We start from the raw sequence: 18,669 nt of genomic DNA on the forward strand, positions 1-18,669 counted from the left end.
CCTAAATGAATATTATAAACTCTGCTCGACTGCAACAGTGAGCTACGTTTATGCTAGTTCAGTGACTAAAGTTAAATTCCATAACATCTACTGTCAAAAAGCAGCAGCTGTAGATGGTGCTCTCAAACACAGGTGTCATATTCTCTTTAAAGAAAAAGCTCCTACCTGGACAGAGCCGACCAGTTCTTCCGACTGATGGACATATTGGACGCAAATATATAAAAGTTTCCAGGTGCACTTCGCTCACAGACAGAAAAGAGTCGACTGATTAGCACTCAATGGGCGGCAGTCAAATTACAGACAGAGTGGCACAAAGCAGTCCACCTTTACCCCGGTGCAGCTCACTAAGGCATCACATGACCACAAAGGTGAGCTACCCACCTGAGAGAGAGAGAGGGAGGGAGAGAGAGAAAGAGGGAGGGAGGGAGAGAGGGAGAGAGCTTTTCCTTGTATGGTGGGAATATGGCAGTTATGATAGCTCTGACAGTCACTTTTTTTGTGGCCATTCCACACTGCTGCTATACAATTAAAGCTGCCATTAAAGCTAACACAATACGCAGTAATAGGTGAATAATAGAGATTAAAAAGAATAAAGATTTAAAAAATCAATAAAAGTTGATGTAGTAAGTAGTTTTGGGAGTGTAAAACAGCAGTTACTCTGCAATTACTAAATACTCACAATTAAAGAGTGATATACTGCAGAAAAGAAAGCAGAAAAAAGGTTTTGCGAATATAGCACTTTAGGAAAAACAGCTGCAAAGCAATTAACTAGAAAATATAAAACACAAAACAGAAAGAGAATAAAAATCTATTAAAATATAAATAAAGATCAATTAAATAGCAAAATCAGTGGAAATAAGTTTTTTTTAAAGAAATGTCAACTGAATTGGTGAGTTTAATAGTAAAAGGAAAACTATATGAAACTATATTCTATGTCAAACTGGGTTTTGATGCTTTGTTGCAGTGAGTCTCTTTACAGTGTGTGTCAGACTGTTTGCTCTGCTGTGTAAGGCCACACCTGTCCTCTCAGCCCAGTATGTCGGACTCTGACCCGGGCTCTGGCTCAGTCCAACACACACACACACACACACACACACACACACACACACCCTCCACCTCACCTGGCTTTATTATCAAACCTGTACTTTATTCTGATGCCACAATAAACAGGATGAGCTACTATCACAATTACAGGTAACGTGTAGCTGTTGATACTCATCCAGATCCTACCTTTTGTGTGTGAGCATTAAAAGCCAACTTCACTCATATTTGTAGAAGGGTGGCTTTTAGGCAGCTTATACCATTAATATGCTATCGAATGGGTTTGCATGTCACTTCCTGGCCAAAGAGGCAAAGCATGCATCAGTGCTGTCATTGTAAACACTGAAGACTGAATTGTGTGTGTGTTTTTGTGTTGCTTTACTGTTAACATGGAGGGAAAAATATATTCAGTGACACATGATATGCTGCAGGTTCTTTGCATCCACAGGGATAAGGCGATGATTAAAGCACCATTACCGAAGCACTTTTCAGGGTGTGCTTTATGAGCATGCAAAACAGACAGGGCTAAAGCTGTGGACAGGATGATGCTGTGGACAGCTGCCAGGCGCATAAGCATATCAGCAGAAATTTGCTGTCTCGCAGAAGGGCCTCTGTGTCAGAGGTGCATTTCTTCAGTTCGTCAATATGTTCCTTTTACATTCCTCTAATATAAAACTGTACAGCAATGCTAGCAGCTTGTAGGGCTGTGCTTTGAGCTAAATAATCACGTCAGCATGCTAAAATGCTCACAATGATTGCTATCATGCTGATGTTTGGCACTTATAGGGCTCACCATGTTCACCATCTTAGTTTAGCATGTTAGCATGCTACATTTTTTTAAATTAGCACCAAACACAAATTACAGCTGAGGCTGATGAGGATGGCATTAGTTTTGTAGGTATTTGACATTTGGTCATAAACCATAGTGTTGGACAAATTGAAATGTTGACTTGATAAAGACAGGGGATCACTAAAGTGATTACAATTACTCCTGAGTGGGATATTGATATCTTTGCTGTATCTTAACATTTGAAGCTTGCAGTACTGCAAAGGAAAGACAGTGATAACAAGAAGACTATTATCTTAGAGGGATGAAGATTGCCCCATTTCTTTATTTAAAGAAAGCCATTGTTCATTGAGCACACATTTATACAGAAAAAAGCACAATGAAATGAAGATGCATGTTTTGTGTTTTACAGTATTGTTGTTGTTGTTGTTGTTGTTGTTTGTGCATGTATAAATCCAGCTGATAAAGTGCAAATCACTTTTACAGTTCACAAAACCACAGGCCATGCTTTTGGACAGTTTATCGCCAAGCAAGAATATCAAAGATGCAGTTTAAGTTTGCCGGACCATGTTATTATTGGCTATAATACCATTTGGCCTGCTGATTATAATACTAGACACAACTGTCTTCTAGAAACACAAGCTGCCTATTTTAATTTGCTTTACAAAGACTAAATCTCTGGGGTTTAGTTGCAATATCCGATATGTGAACAATACAAATAATAGCACCATATCAATGAACAGCAAACCGATCGATTCTTAAGGAAAGTGGAGAAAACCTCAGGAGTGTAGGGACATGGCAGGGGCATACACAAGAATGACAGAAATCCAGAAGCTGCAATAGACCGTTAGAAAACAAAACTGACTCAGATGCAGGAAGAGTGATGTCGCTCACATGACACCAGCCTAGCCCATCACCTTCTGGGTTCACTGGGCAGGACCCTTAGCAGCATCAAACATCTTCTTCCTTCCCTCCATCCCTGACATGGCCTCCACATTCTTCCTCCAGTCACTGTCCTCTACTGGCCTCTTCTGCAGACAAATGCAGTAGAGAGTTAGATGGTATAAAAGAATGAGAACATTATTTTTTGTTTTTTTAAAGGTCCCATGGCATGAAAATTTCAATTTATGAGTTTTTTTAACATTCATATGCGTTCCCCCAGCCTGCCTATGGTCCCCCAGTGGCTAGAAATGGCGATAGGTGTAAACCGAGCCCTGGGTATCCTGCTCTGCCTTTGAAAAAATGAAAGCTCAGATGGGCCGATCTGGAATCTTCTCCTTATGAGGTCATAATGAGCAAGGTTACCTCCCCTTTCTCTGCTTTGCCCGCCCAGAGAATTTGGCCCACCCATGAGAGAGAGATATCATGGCTTTCAATAGCTACAGACACAGAAATGGCACATTCTAAGGAAAGCTCATAGTGGCACTGGCTCTAGTGGCTGTAATTCTGCATGAAGGCTGAATTTCAGGAAAGAGACTTCAGATACAGTATTAGGGGACCACTAAGGTCTATATAAAAGCATTCAAAGAGCACCATGTCATAGGACCTTTAAAGAGACTGTGAAGTAGAGCAGGTTCAGAATAACTTATTATCATCATTGTTGTGCCTAAGCCTTTGAGGCCCATGTTGTCACCTGGGAATCCCCTATGAGAATAGTGTATAACTGCTAGTATAACTGGTTTACAGCCCCTAATGCACTCAGAGACAAACACATCCATTCAGGGATACACACCCGGCAGGGATGGCACACTGGCTAATCTGCACACACACGCACACACACACACACACACACACACACACACAAACACACACACACAGACCAGCAAGCAGAACCGCTCATAAAAGTTAGTCTTCTGTGTACAATGGGATCATTGTCTTATGTACCATACCTCCTCACACACACACACACACACACACACACACACACACACACACACACACGCACACACACACACACACGCGGTCGCCGCCCTGCACTGGCCTATTGCTTGGTATCTCAAATACACCCCACACACACACACACACACACACACACACACACACACACACACACACACACACACACACTTTTCAGGTGTTCCATATTGCACTTTAAGCACTGATGTCATGCATTTGAAAGCTACCTTGCATGCTTGCCCTAAGGAAGGTAGACATCTTGCTTGCACTGGTTTGCTTGTGTTCAGTGTGTGCGTGCATGTGTGTTTCGTCTTTTATTTCCTTCTGCACACACCTTCTCAGTATCCTCTTTCTTGACAGACTTGAGGTTGGCCCTGAGGTCCATGGAGACTTTGTGCTTTGAGCCCAGCAGTGAGCGAAGGATGGCATCAGCAGACACACGAACACGACGAAGACTAGGTCTCTTAAATTTCCCTCTGAGGTCCAACACCTTGATGTTAAGGTCTTTAATCTGGACCAGGGGCAGAGAATCAAAAGACAATTGACCATTGGTCATTAATGACCAAGACCATTAGTACTGCAAGATTTTCACAAGGTGACAGTTCTGCTGTATCTGCTTATGTGAGTTCAGCCCATAGCACATGGAAATGGGCTGAGGAAGTGATGTATACCTCACGTGTGTTGAGCATGACTTTGGCTTCAATGTCGTATCGCTCCTCATCCACCACATCTATCTTGGCATGAAGCTCTCTGCAGAGGTCCTGCACATATACACACACACACAGCAACCTAAAATCTGTGCATCTGAAAAAGTTGCAGTTGCATCATCCTTTATATCCTTTATATGATGGAGCTTTAATGCCCTGACTTCCTTTAATTTAATAGAATTTGCTGGAAGTAGAAATCCATATTTAGATGGGTATTGGTTTTTAACGAGGAGGCAGAGGAAGCAGCAGTGCAAGACAGTTATCTGGCAGAGTTCTTGAAAACATTATTGAAAAAAGGTTGTTTGCATCCTGGATCGACAACAACTGCCTGTAGTAGAATGGGAGCTGCAGCTTTTACAGGTTTTAAATGACTGAAGAGCCAGTGGAGGAAGTGAAAAATGAAAAGGACGTGGGAGAATTTGGGGAATTTGAGGACAATTTACCTGTAGTTGCGCAAGACTCAGGCTGCTGGTGTTTAGAGGAGGAGCTCTCTCTGACAGATAGTTCTGTTTCTCCTCCTCTTTAACCACAACCTCCTGTTCCAATTCCTCCTTGGCCTTTGCCACCATCAGACTCTGCACACATATGAATCGACATATAGTACAATGTAATACAGGATGCTTTTACATTGCTCTGGTAAAGTACATCAAGTTTAAAAGTTTTTTTTTATAGAAACATTCAGGTCTCACGGTACAGACTGGATGTTCAGATGTATCTGTACTGTATATCAGAGGATACAGTACAGCTACAAAGAACAGGACCTCTGCTGCTCTCCTGTGGTCAAACACATGTATTACATCATAATCTGGCGGAAACATATCTTACCTTGAGCATCAGCTTCCTCGAAGCTGAGATCTTTGGCTTCCTCTGGATGGCGAGCATAGTCAGGACAACACAATTAAAATGTTAGTACTTCACTTGCAGCTTTTAATATCATTATCTGAATTGTTTCATATTTGTAGCATTTCCAAATTATTTAGCAGTCAGGGATAAAAAATGGTCTTACCTCTTGCCTGTAAAAAAAAAAGGACAATATTTAAAGGAAAGGAAAGACAGAGGATTATTCCTAAAAAAAAGCTCAGAAATATTTGTTTTGCGTTATGTGTGTGTGAATTAATGAGTAAATGGTCTATATTAAGACCACAAAGCCTGATCACTCACACATGCTCAGGCATCCTGCTGATGAGATTTCACTGGAGGAGAGACAGAAGAGATTAGAAACACACACACACACACACACACACACACACACACACACTGAACAGTTGTCAGTGTTCGTTCATCAGCCTTTGGAGGGCCAGATCATCTTTCCACGCTTCTCTATGACCACTCTTTCAGAATCTGTCAAGCAGTCAGCCGGCCAATCATACAAAACTCCTTAAGTCTAATGTTGATGTTTTGAGATCTCTGCTGCTGATATTTGTATCCACCCCCATACAATAAATGGCATCTTGTTTGTGGGTGATACAAATGTACATTAGAGAAACTCAACAGGAATCAGGAATCAATGTCCCAGGTTTCCAAATAATTCACAGTTTTGCTTGTGAAATATTGTCTCCCAAATGTAAGGCGAGGCATAGGTGAGACTGTGTTTTTAAAGGTCCCATATTGTAAAAAGTGAGAATTACATGTTTTTTATGTTCCATTTTTTGATAATAAAGCAAGTCTAGGTGCTGTATATAAAGTATCAAAATGCTAGAAACTGTGCTTTTAAATGACTAGACTTCTGTATGGTTGTGATAAAAAGAAAAGAAAATGCTGTTACAGTCATTCCCCGGCTGCAGTGATGGTCCAGACTCCAAGAGCGCAGATGTGAAAGACCTAGAAAAGCTGACCAATCAGAGCAGATTGGGCAGATTGGACTAACAGAGCATTCCGTCAGAGGGTTAATACAGGTATACTAAGACAGACGGTATGAGGAAAAATAAAGTATTTTTTGAACAATAGAGCATGTAAACATGCTCCAGTAGAAACCCAAAATTCAAGTATTAACCTGAAAATTAGCATAATATGGGACCTTTAAACGTACAATATGTAACTTTCTACCGCTAGGGGTCTCTCAACCAAAACAATGGACGGATGACGTTGGGAAGTTGCGTGGAATTATGGGAGTTTTTAGTGTTAAACACCTTCGCTGCCGGTTAGAATGCATCAGTTCACGGACGAGTTTACCCATTCAAGTGTATTCACGTTACGTTTATTCATGTTATTGTAATAAAATAGCTGCAGTTTCCCCAACATAATTACGTTTTTCTTGATTAGATTTTTATTTGTAGCTGACCAGTTAGCTAGTGAGCCAGCAAGCTAACAGTAGCCAGCACCTAAAGCACAAAATATTTCACATATCAATGTCACCTTTTGGATGGTTTCAACACCGGGGCGGACGGGGTTTGTTGTAACGCTAGCTAGCTACTAAACGAGGCTGAGAGACAGATGTGGGTGGGGATTGTCGGGGAAATCTCCGCGATAGCGAGCCAGGACGATGCCTATTGTGCAGCAGCAGAACATCTCCCAGCTGACTGGAATTATCTCCCCTTCACTTTTCAGTAATCTTAACTTTTTGTTTTGGTGCTTAACCCACCTTTTGTCGGGTTAATTTAGCTAACGGCGTAAAGACAGCTAAACGCGAAGGGGGGAGAAATTCGGCAGGGACGAGATTTTTGGCACACCGGTAGCTAGCTACCGCTATGGATGGCCGCTGTTGTGACTCGGTGCTGGGTCTGATATAGTCTGTTTCCCGACGTTTAATTAAACTGCCGTTAGCATCGTAAGCGCCAGGCACTGGAGATAAGTTCTGGCCGGGGGATGCTGTAATGAAAGTAGCTGGGTGATAGCTGACTGGGGGCTAACGGTAACTAGCTAGCTATATGTCCCGGGGCTGTTGTCAGCTGTCATCCCGACTGAGTCTCTCTGCGCCGGGGGAGTGAGGCAGACAGACCGGGTGTGCTACTTTGGCTAAATTAGCATTAGATTAATCGTCTATCTATACAGCTAACGTTAACGTTACTAGTGAAGTTATTCGTGGGTTAGCTCAGTCCTGTTAGCTGTGGTCAAAACAGTCATACTAAAAATAACTTTATTAGCGCGTTGAACGATGTTGTAACCTCATAATGTTACCCACAAAGCTTTAGCATCAACGTTAGCTAGCACATTGTAGTAACGTCAAGCTGGTAGCTTTCAAAATAGATAAGGTCTCTGTTGTATTACTGTGATAAAAAGTGGGATGTAATTAATCACAAAATTATGCTGTATGGCAAAAAAAAGTAGTATTGCGGTTACAAGTATTTTTTTTTCTGTGACATTGTATGATTTACAATTACTCCTGAACGTATCATCTTGGTGCCAGTGTTCTGATGGAAGTTAGAGTAACTGGAGGGTGAAAGGTTATATGACGCCACTGACGGGCGACTAAAGGAAACGTGCCGTGTCTGAAAATAAAATAACAGATTTCTCTGGGTTTGACATTTGGTGGAAACATTTGGGATAGTGTAAGAACACAACTCATAAAAATATATAACATAGGTATGGTCATTTTTAGACATTTTAAAGCAGAAATGTTACATATTGTACCTTTAAGTCGTATTGTCAGCTCATCTCTATAGTGTTTGTCATCGCATTAGCTTACCCTTCCTCTCCCTTATTCGTATGGCCTTCTGGCCTTTATCTAATCAACAAGTGATTTACAGCCCTCAACCTTTCTCTATCTCACCTCTTCTCACCCTTTCGCTCTCCCATTTTACTTGTTGATTCCAGTTGAAAATGGCACCTAAGACCTCCTAGCATGATGGGGTTACAAGCTGTTCCAACGGATTAGGAAAATTCCAGACTGATTGCCATCCCTCATTCATCCCTCCCGTCTCTCATCCCCTTCTTTCTCCTCAGGATTATCTCAGGGAGAGGAATTTAGAGTGGCCTGTCTCCCCAAATAGACTGGGGGACATCTGATAGACAGCTGTGGAGGGCGATTGTGCTCTGGGGTGCCCAGCCTGGATCAGGGATTTACCGCCAGTAACTCATGGATGCTTATGAGCCTCTGTGGTACAGCCAATATTGCAATGCAAAAAAATTAAAATAAAAGCCCAAGCTGCACGTCAGCTTCAGATTTGAACAGAGCTGTTTTGGTTACATATTTAATCCGACTAGTTTGTATTATTTCAGTTGATCATCCTGCAGAGTGTACTGGCTAATTGGCACTTATGGTTTAGGTGCATCCACGGCCCTAAGGATGAAACCAGGCTAACGACAAAATGACATCAAAACACTCGCTCTACATCTCTGATATCCCTACTTACTGGATTGACATTATATACTGATCCCCCTGCTAGACTACATTTCCATTGCATAAACCATTAGATTTCAGAGTTGTTTGAAAATGTGGATATGGTCTACACATTTTCAACAAATTAATGGTTGTACCAGACAGATTTATATCTGTTCAAACTGCCATCCATTCAGTTTGTGTATCATATATATATATATATATATATATATATATATATATATATATATATATATATATATGCAAAGAAGGAAGTAATAGGCCTAACACCACACCTGAAGAGCTTTACAGACCACACCATGAAGGGACCTTACCGTCAGAAGCAGGAAAGAGAGAGATGCGACAACAGCAGAGGCAGGATGGCCAGATCAGAGATGAGGCCAACGATTTGGTGTCCCTCTATTTAACTGCACCCCCTCCCCATTGTCGTGCTCTCTCTTTCTCTTTTGTTAGTGGAGGCTATAATTAGTCAACCCCATCTCTCTAACTGCCTAATCTTGCTCTGTCCATTTGTCTCTCGCAGATTCATTATAATCCATGGGCCAGAAGTTAGAGCCTGGAGATTTGACCTTTGCACAACACAGTCATGGAATTTTTATACTGGTCACAGATTGTATGGAAATGGAATTGACACAATATAAAAATGGGAGTAGTTAAAAGTAGTTGTTAGAACTGCTGGAAGAAAGAGAGAGTGACAACACCTGTGCCGTGTAATGATATAAGTCGTTATTTTTAGCCACACTAGCGGCTCAATGGATGGAAACTTGGGTCTGTTGTTTCACCACTTTAGTCCAGACTGAAATATCTTAACAGCTATTACATGGAACCCCATGAATTTTTGTATAGACATTCGTGATCCACAGAGGGTGACTCCCAATGTCTTTGATGATCCCATCACTTTTTCCTGTAGCACTACCATGGGGTGTATATTTCTGTTGTACACAGGTATTGGTAATGGTATTGAACCATTGAACTAGTGGCCAAATTACTACGATGCTATTTAATACATGTTGACAAGATAATTATTTTTTTCTTGTGTTCCCTGAATTCATATTACTTTAACTGGGTTCACTTTCTCAAGATGTCTATATCTTTTTTACTCTAAATCCCATGCCAATTTTTTAACCTTTAGCCTCTTTGGATCAAAGCTATATTGCAATGCTTTTAAGATGCCAAGGGCATGTTGTGCCAATAAATACAAAATTAAGAGGCTTCCTCACAGATCAGGGTCCAAGAAATTCCAAGAACATGGAAAAAGGAAAGTACGACGCATTTCACACAGTGATATGGTATGTCTGGTTCAACAGTACAGCATGTTGTAAAGTATGTGACGCTGGATTGAAGAGAATACAAACCAAAAGTATAACGCACATACAGGCAAAAAAACGTGATGTGCAAATCACAGAGAAGCCTCACAGACACACACTTAACACCAAACCAAACAACAGTGAATAGAGAAGTTCTCTTTACTCAACAAGAGAGACAGACCTCTAGTGGTTTAAAACTATTAGACAGCAGCTCCATTTGGTAAAGCCTTAGAAGAAGACCTGTGAAACATTTTGAAGAGTCATTTTGAGTCCTTATCAAAGAAGTATGCACACACGCTCGTTCTTTCTTTTTCTACAAGTACTGACTGTCCTGTTCAAACTAATATTCATTAAACTCTAGATAAATTCCTGTTCTAGGATTTGGTTTATGAAATTGCAGGTCACTGTCTGTGTCTTTTTATCTGCTGAAAGAAAGTAATTGCTGTCTGTTTATCTGCTGAGAAAACCAGACACCCTGGACAAAGGTTACGATGTTTAGACAGGGCATTCCACTAAGTAGTGTCAGCACACACACTCTAAAGGACTGGACCTTTAAAGGCAGTGTTGGTAATGTTGAAAAGTTAGCAAGATTTGAAAGTAGCATCTCCTCGGGGCTCCGTCTATCCCCTCCCGTATGGAGTTATATTACTGTCATTAGTCAAGAGTGCATTATTTCAATTTGAGAGCATTTCTCACTGATATTACGTTCAGATTTCTTGCTCTCACACCCAAATAGTCACTGCTCGCACTCAAAACCTTGCTCTCACACTCAAATATTCACTGCTCGTGCTTGGATGTGCTCTGCTTGTGCTCAAAATTTCTGCTTGGACTCAGATATGTTGTTGTTTGGACAGATTTCCTGCTCTCAGCTTTGAACCTTCTCCTCGCACTCAGGCTGATTCTGCTCGCTTGCAAAGTTTCTGCTCTCGGATTTCTCCTGCGCTCTTGGATTTTTTTGTGTTATAACCCTGCCAAAAGTCAACAACCAATAGAATGCCAGCTGTAGTGTTGACCAATGAAATGATCCCTGCCCCGTTGAGGGTGCGTTTGTTTTACTTTAGAACGTCTGCTCTGTAACCAAGTTTATATATATCCCCGCGCCGTTTATAGCTTTATTATAAGTATATGTCAACAATGTGCACAGAATGGTCGACGCACTTTCACCTGCACCCATCAGGAAACGGGAGAAAGCTTTGAAGAGGGACGTATGAAGTTATGTCCACAACTACGAGGGTGAGTAATAACATAACTTAAGCACCTAGCTAGCTAGCTAGCATAATGGCGCTAGCATATAGCCTAGCTTGATCCCTATATTCAAAGGAAGTTTGGTTATCTCACAGACTCAGACTAAAAGCAGCAGCAAGCCTGTCTGACATCATTACATCATAGCATATCACTATCTGCAAAGAAAATAAAATATGAATCCTTTCCTCAGCTGGTTCGACTCTCTTGGGGCGAAGTTGTCTGCGGCGGGTAGAGACAGAGAGTCAGAGGGAGGCAGGGAGAGAGGGTAATAAATAAATGTGACATTATGAAATAAAATTCCATCCAAGCATTATCAAGAGTACAGGTTTCCAAACACTGGTAGGCTACGCTGGCGCTGTTGCCTTGGAAATGACAACATCCGGTCTCTGAATATGAAAAAACCAAGCCTTTTTTTCGTTTCTATTTTCGAGTGGTTTTTTTTGTTATGAAATAGAAAATGAAAATCACAGCATATTTTAAATTTCTCCCATCCCCTTTTGACCATGAAAAGGAAAAAAACGCCTTGTATTTCAATTTCAAATTTTGTATTTTAAAACGAAAATCAAATAACAATGTTTTGTTTTTTAATACCTGTTTATGAAATGAAAATGGAATGAACAAAAAAGTACACGGACCCAGTCTGTTAAGTACAATTTCACCACTAATAAAACAGATCTAGAAATGATATGCTTTATTTGCAACTTAAATATGTTATTTTTTTAATTAATACAAAGCAAACTGAGCAGAAAAGAAAAAGTATTTTGTTTGTTTGTTTCTCTTCTTCCAGGTGTGACTGAAGTACCCCTGTTGAGCTGCATCACAGCTGCACTATGTGCATGGACCAGTGTTGTTCCAGTCAGTACATTACTCACCTGTGTGCAGAGGACAGGCAGCAGTGGCACAAACCAAGAAGCTTGGAAAGTCTGATAATAATGTAATTGTAAAAAAAATATAATATAATAGTAACACCATGTTACATACACTTATCATTTGTGTTTCTTGCATAAATTCACAGGGTGCACAACCAGGCCTGGGAGAGAAAATTACTGATGTCCACAAAACCAAATCAGAGAAGGTAAGGTAAGATAGTAATGATGTTAAAGAAAGCTATGTACACCTAATATATTATGTGTTGATGTCTATGAATTTGTCTTTAATAGGAGCACACTATACAAAGACAACAGTGGAGAGTTCCTGGATCGGTCTGTCCTCAAATTGCCAGAGATCTACAAGGACTTCACCCTTTTCTGCACCATCACCTGCATAATCAAAGTGATAAAAGAGAGAACAAACTATTGTTTTCTCTGTTGACATGAATAGGTGCCTGTAATGTCTGCCCATATATTCAATCAATTCAATAAATGTTGATAAGTATCACTGATATTTCTTAAATCATTGTAGTTTTTCAGAGCAATAAGATACAGATTATTAAAACCATGTTTATATTTGCAACAAATTAAAACCCTGATCAAGGCAAATTGTTTTTTCATTTTCCATAACATTTAAATAAAAAAAAACAGTACAATTAAATTAACCAGAGCTGACACTTGGTAAATAGCTTTAATTTACCTTGTCAAAACAGTGAGTAATTCATAACAAATAGCACAATATTTGACACAAAACCTAAAAAGTGAATGTTTCATACTATGGTGAAGCAGTACACTTTGCCTGTAGGATTTACTGTAGCAGGAACATTGATATTGGCAAACAGATGACCCAGGTTCAGGTGAGTTTGTGAGCAGGGTTATGAATAAAGATAAGCCTAGTGTTCATAAGAGGGATGATTCAGGTATTGCAACACACATTAAGAATAATTCAATTAAATCGGAGGTATATACAACTAGTAGAAGATAAATTAACTACACAAGAGCAATTTAGGTAAAGTTATGAGGTAGTGGCAAGCTAAAGTGACGTATAGTCAATAGCATGGAGTCAAGTCAACAGTGTACACCAGAATAATATATACTGTGATTACGTAATGATACTGTTGTCTGTACTAATATAACAAAACAAAAAAATAATATAGTGTATGATGCAGTATGGAGAACAACCGAGTCCCATATGAACCCAAGAGACTTTTATTGCAGCTGTTTAATGATGTTCACTACAAACAAAACTTGCAGATGGTTGTAGTCTGTAGTCAGCCTTACAGTAGGTAGATCTGGACCAGATGGTTGTAGTCTGTAGTCAGCCATACAGTAGGTAGATCTGGAGCAGATGGTTGTAGTCTGTAGCCAGTCATACAGTAGGTAGATCTGGAGTAGCAGGGTGAATTCTAGCTATCATGGGTTGGTGATATGACACACACAGATCAACAGGGGTTGAGCCCCTCAGCCCCACCTGGATGAAAAGAAAGTAAAACAAAATACTTGTCTTTTCAGTTCAGTTTGCTTTGTATTAATTAAACAAATAACTGCTATTTAAGGAGCAAATAAGAAACCATATAATATCTAGATCTGTTTTTGTTATAGTGGTAAAATTGTACTTAATGTTACAACTTTTTAAACAGACTGATATGAATCCATCATTTTCAGACTAATGTTATATGAAGGAACTAAAGACTAAATTCTGATAAACAACACAACAGTGATGCAAAAACTGACACAAACAATCCAGTTTCTGGTGTTCTTTCAGTTATATTACAGTTTAGGTTTTACTACTGGCTCTAACATGAAATTAGCCAAATCCCAGGAACATGGTTAACCAAACGAGGAAAAAATACAAAGTGGGGTCATCACATACTGTATACGCATACATTCCGTCATATGACGTTCAATCTAGCTATACAATAAAGAGCATCTATTTGTTTATGGACATCAAGCTAGGCTATATGCTAGCGCCATATGCTAGCTAGCTAGCTAGGTGCTTAAGTTATGTTATTACTCACCTTCGTAGTTGTGGACATAACTTCATACGTCCCTCTTCAAAGCTTTCTCCCGTTTCCTGATGGGTGCAGGTGAAAGTGCGTCGACCATTCTGTGCACATTGTTGACATATACTTATAATAAAGCTGTAAACGGCGCGAGGATATATAAACTTGGTTACAGAGCAGCCGCCCTCAACAGACGTTCTAAAGTAAAACAAACGCATCCTCAACGGGGCAGGGATCATTTCATTGGTCAACACTACAGCTGGCATTCTATTGGTTGTTGACTTTTGGCAGGGTTATAACACAAAAAAATCCAAGCGCGCAGGAGAAATCCGAGAGCAGAACCTTTTCAAGCGAGCAGAATCAGCCTGAGTGCGAGGAGAAGGTTCAAAGCTGAGAGCAGGAAATCTGTCCAAACAACAACATATCTGAGTCCAAGCAGAAAGTTTGAGCACAAGCAGAGCAAATCCAAGCACGAGCAGTAAATATTTGAGTGTGAGAGCAAGGTTTAGAGTGCGAGCAGTGACTATTTGGGTGTGAGAACAAGAAATCTGAACGTAATATCAGTGAGAAATGCTCTCAAATTGAAATAATGCGCTCTTGACTAATGACAGTAATATAACTCCATACTCCCCCTGCTCTCTGGGCTCTGGCCCACACGCAGACTTGCACAAGTACCGCTGCGTTGCTGCTTCAGAGCAGAGCGGATAAAAGACTGCAATTTTACTTCATGTCTCATTAACCGGTAGGCAAACACCTAGTATACTGTATATCTATGATGTCTTTTATTTCAGCCAGATGTCCGTTACCTTCCGCTTTCTTTGTGTTGGAATTCTAAACTCTGGTGGATTTATGAGTACTATGGTTAACTGCTCCTAAGATCTCTGCACAGTAAATCCAGACAGCTAGCTAAACTATGTGTTGAATATGAGTTTTCTGTTGCACGACTAAAACAACCTTTGAACGTTCACGTTCCACTCAAACAAGTTCCTTCCCGAGGCTATTTTGCAGAGGCGCCATTGCTCTGTGCGGTGTTTAGCGCCGCCCAAGACGATTGTGATTGGTTTAAAGAAATGCCAATAAACCAGAACACGTTTTTCTCCTTTTTGTGGGCTCACCAGACCCTCCTCCTCAGCGCTGTGGAGGAAGGTCTGGCATAACAGACATATTGCACATACTGTTACGCTCCTCTCCACAGATCTCCTTCACACACACACACACACACACACACACACACACACACACACACACACACACACTGTTTCGACCAATGATCCATCATTGGGTGTATCCTCTCCTTGCAGTACTCCTGGTCGCTTGCTGACTCATGCGGTGTGGCTAGCTTTGGGGTTTTCCACAGTAATGGGAGAAGTCGCTACACAATCAACCCTTTGTTCCTGTCCTGCTCTGAGCCCAACAGCCAAACGCAGCTCACACACCCAGTGCTATATTCTTGACACACGAAACATCCTTGAATGAACAATATAATGCTAGGCCTCGCTAATGAGAGTCTGCTGATGCTGAGACCTTGCTGAATTTCATGCTGGGTGTGCACGTAAAGGCTTCTGTAGGTTGGTATATGTGGGAGGATGTTTGTGTGCACATGCCTCAGGCTCACTGTGCTTCTCATTAGTCCTCCACACAACAAAAGGATCCTGACTTTAGCACACACGCAAGAGAGTGTTGCCACAATGTGTGTGTCTATGTGTCTGGGGATGTGTATTTTCCAGAAGCTATAACAGCAAGGTTACACCACAACTGGAAACAGATGAGCTTAGTAATTAATGGTCTGACCCTAAAATGAATTGCAGCTGAATTTATAGCTTATATCTAAGATGTTCCAGAGAACTACAGCATTGTTCAATAATAATAAAATAAAAATAAAAACTTTACGATTACAGAGGAAAATGTATTTAATCTTTTTAAAAGTGTAATACTGTACAGGGTTTCAGCAAATATATAGAATACATTGTGCAAAGAATATGAGCAAAATGTTTCTTCTTCATGTTCAACTTTAGAAAAAGCATGCATCTGTTCAGTCTATACAACAAAAGGTTTCAAAGCCAGTCAAACAGCAATGTGTTTTCATCAAAAGCAAGACTGAAGAAATAAAGTGACTCCTGTTTCAGCAACATTAGAAATAGGTAAGAAAAATATCAAGGCACAAGGGGTAAACAGTGTCCCAGCTTTACAGTTTCTGTCTAAATAACACCATCTTTTCTTAAAGGTCCCATGATATGGTGCTTTATGGATGCTTTTATATAGACCTTAGTGGTCCCCTAATACTGTATCTGAAGTCTCTTTCCCGAAATTCAGCCTTGGTGCAGAATTACAGCCACTAGAGCCATTCCCACAATGAGCCTTTCCTTACTATGTGCCATTATGACCCCATAAGGAGCAAGATTCCAGATCAGCCCATCTGAGCTTTCATTTTCTCAAAGGCAGAGCAGGATACCCAGGGTTCAGTTTACACCTCTCGCCATTTCTAGCCACTGGGGGACAATATGCAGGCTGGGGGAACGCATATTAATGTTAAAAAACCTCATAAAGTGAAATGTTCATGCCATGGGACCTTTAAGCAGCAGTCTCCACGATGACCTACAGTATATAAGATTCCTAGGCTTTGTGTGACTAGCGTGAATAAGCTCATGTAGAAAGACAAGATGAGTGTTTGTGACACTTCTTCTCTCCCCTTTAATCCATTTTCACTGATGGATGTACAACCCATCATGCTGTGCACCACAGAATCAAGCTGAAGGATGTGGTGTCCTCTACCCTTCTCCACCCTGATTGGCTCACTCCCAAGAAGTTGAAAGGCTGGAGAAAAAGAGAAAAGAAAAAACACTTTTTAATATTAAATTCTTAATTTATATATTCAACACAGGTGTGGCTGATGATGTTTGTAGTGAGTTATATTACACTGTTACCACGGCTACTGAGTTAATTTGGGCACTTGACTACTGCAGCTCTCTTAAAGAAGCATCGCTGTGGATTCCTGGACTGTGAGCTCATAGTTCAAACTTACACACTCAGTTCATGAACATTTGAGACTTCAGTGACTAGTTTCAGTAACACTGTTGTCATGTGATGGCACTGATTGTGTCTAGAAAAGCTAGAAAAGATGTATGGTGTGCTTAGCTCTGGTCACTCCAAATGTCCAATTTAGCTAAATACATAAGAAAAGTGTGTGTGTGTGTGTGTGTGTGTGTGTGTGTGTGTGTGTGTGTGTGTGTGTGTGTGTGTGTGTGTGTGTGTGTGTGTGTGTGTGTGTGTGTGTGTGTGTGCGTGCGTGCGTCGGTGGTTGTGTGTGTGTGTTTAAAAATACTTAGCTGCCTATGAGGGAGAGGCAGGCAGATGTTATTTTGGAGGCTTACATTGCATTATAATTATGTCCTCAAGTGAGAGTGAGTTTGTGTCCTATGACGACTGTGGTGGTGCAGTAAAGGCCGATGACCATAGTAAGGAAAAACGGACAGTGTAAACTGACATCTAAACACTGAAGTGATACTTGCAGCTTGATGATTAAGTGCTTCTCAGCAATGGGCCACCTCATTTCCCAAAAGTCTGGATGTTTACATCCCATCCAATCACTAAATAGTCAAACTTGCATTTTGATATCGGCCCCAGTCTAATTCACCTCCACCACCCGAGGAAGGCATACCTTTACCAGGTCAGAGCTCCTCATCCTCCCCAGTGCTGCCCAGGTGTGCTGTGGACAGGTGTCTATTCCGTCCTGTTTGTACGGCCTGCAGGTTCTTATGGCGCACCAATGACAGAGCAATCTCCGCGTTCCACGCCGTGCCGTCCTGCGGACACCTAAAGTCAATCTCCTTTCCCGTAGCCATGACCACGGTGAAGTACACCAGCCCTCGCTTGTACTCCACACAGTCCACCGTGGCCATGCGCTCAAAGCGGAGCTCCTTCGCTTTGGAGCCGCCGCCTTTGCAGTTGTGCAGGCGCAGCCCTTCCTCTGTGAGCACGCAGCGCTTCTTCTTCCACAGCTGGAGGAGCCCGCTGCTGCGCTTCTCCAGCAGCCCGTCTCGGATCACTTTAGCCGGGAAAGACATGGCCACATTGAACCTAAACTTAGACAGTCATCTTCAGCAGTGATAGCCTACGCCTCGAAATTAATCCATTAAATACAGATCTCATTTGTTACTGTGTCGGAGCCAAGTGTCCCTCAGGAAAACATATAAATTTGAATATGACATTAATAATAGCCAAGACAACAATTCTCTATAGTCTGCGTATAAATCTAATGCATGCACAATGACTGTACTCCGTTGAGGTTGGTACAGTAGGCTGGTCTCCCTGGATATGTTTGAACATGCCCGGCTCCCCTGGCCCTTCCCCGCCTCCTGATGACTGCAGGAGGAGATCCGGCCTGTTTATGAAATCCCCGTCTGATTTTACAGCACCGTGTGTGTGTGTGTGTGTGTGTGTGTGTGTGTGTTAACAGAAATAGGCTACAGCCCTCCCACTGTGGTCACATTAGGCTATACAATTAAACTTATTTTGTGGATTAACTAAAATAAGTT

At 41.1% G+C, this 18,669-nt stretch overlaps 2 protein-coding genes across 4 annotated transcripts; both read right to left on the minus strand.

Moving 5' to 3' along the window:
• Positions 1-2,115: 2,115 nt before the first annotated feature.
• On the minus strand, positions 2,116-9,247 carry tnni1a (troponin I type 1a (skeletal, slow)). Its single transcript, XM_028582321.1, has 8 exons — positions 9,025-9,247; positions 5,593-5,624; positions 5,438-5,444; positions 5,257-5,298; positions 4,875-5,006; positions 4,396-4,485; positions 4,059-4,235; positions 2,116-2,859 (listed from the first exon to the last, which is right to left on the minus strand). Exons 2-8 carry the CDS (start codon positions 5,604-5,606, stop codon positions 2,755-2,757), a joined length of 567 nt encoding a protein of 188 aa, XP_028438122.1. The 5' UTR covers positions 5,607-5,624; positions 9,025-9,247; the 3' UTR covers positions 2,116-2,754.
• A 7,388-nt stretch (positions 9,248-16,635) lies between these two features.
• phlda3 (pleckstrin homology-like domain, family A, member 3) lies at positions 16,636-18,518 on the minus strand. 3 transcript variants are annotated; one of them, XM_028582326.1, is made up of 3 exons: positions 18,411-18,518; positions 17,793-18,179; positions 16,636-16,948 (listed from the first exon to the last, which is right to left on the minus strand). In XM_028582326.1, coding segments are annotated over exons 1-2 (378 nt in total). In that variant the 5' UTR covers positions 18,412-18,518; the 3' UTR covers positions 16,636-16,948; positions 17,793-17,802. The 3 variants fall into 3 exon arrangements, with proteins under 3 accessions (XP_028438127.1, XP_028438126.1, XP_028438125.1); XM_028582325.1 differs by having other exon boundaries at positions 17,799-18,518; XM_028582324.1 differs by having other exon boundaries at positions 17,793-18,518.
• Positions 18,519-18,669: the final 151 nt, after the last annotated feature.

This window comes from Perca flavescens, chromosome 7, assembly GCF_004354835.1.
Source record: "Perca flavescens isolate YP-PL-M2 chromosome 7, PFLA_1.0, whole genome shotgun sequence".
Taxonomy (NCBI): Eukaryota; Metazoa; Chordata; class Actinopteri; order Perciformes; family Percidae; genus Perca; species Perca flavescens.

Bases quoted from the DNA above. Each gene is read 5' to 3' on its own strand.
- tnni1a (XM_028582321.1), bottom strand. The intron at 5,007-5,256 runs GTAAGATATGTT...ATATGTGTGCAG, and splicing joins CGAGGAAGCTGATGCTCAAG to AGTCTGATGGTGGCAAAGGC. The intron at 4,486-4,874 runs GTAAATTGTCCT...GTATATGTGCAG, and splicing joins TGAGTCTTGCGCAACTACAG to GACCTCTGCAGAGAGCTTCA.
- phlda3 (XM_028582325.1), bottom strand. From the start codon at position 18,198: ATGTCTTTCCCGGCTAAAGTGATCCGAGACGGGCTGCTGGAGAAGCGC.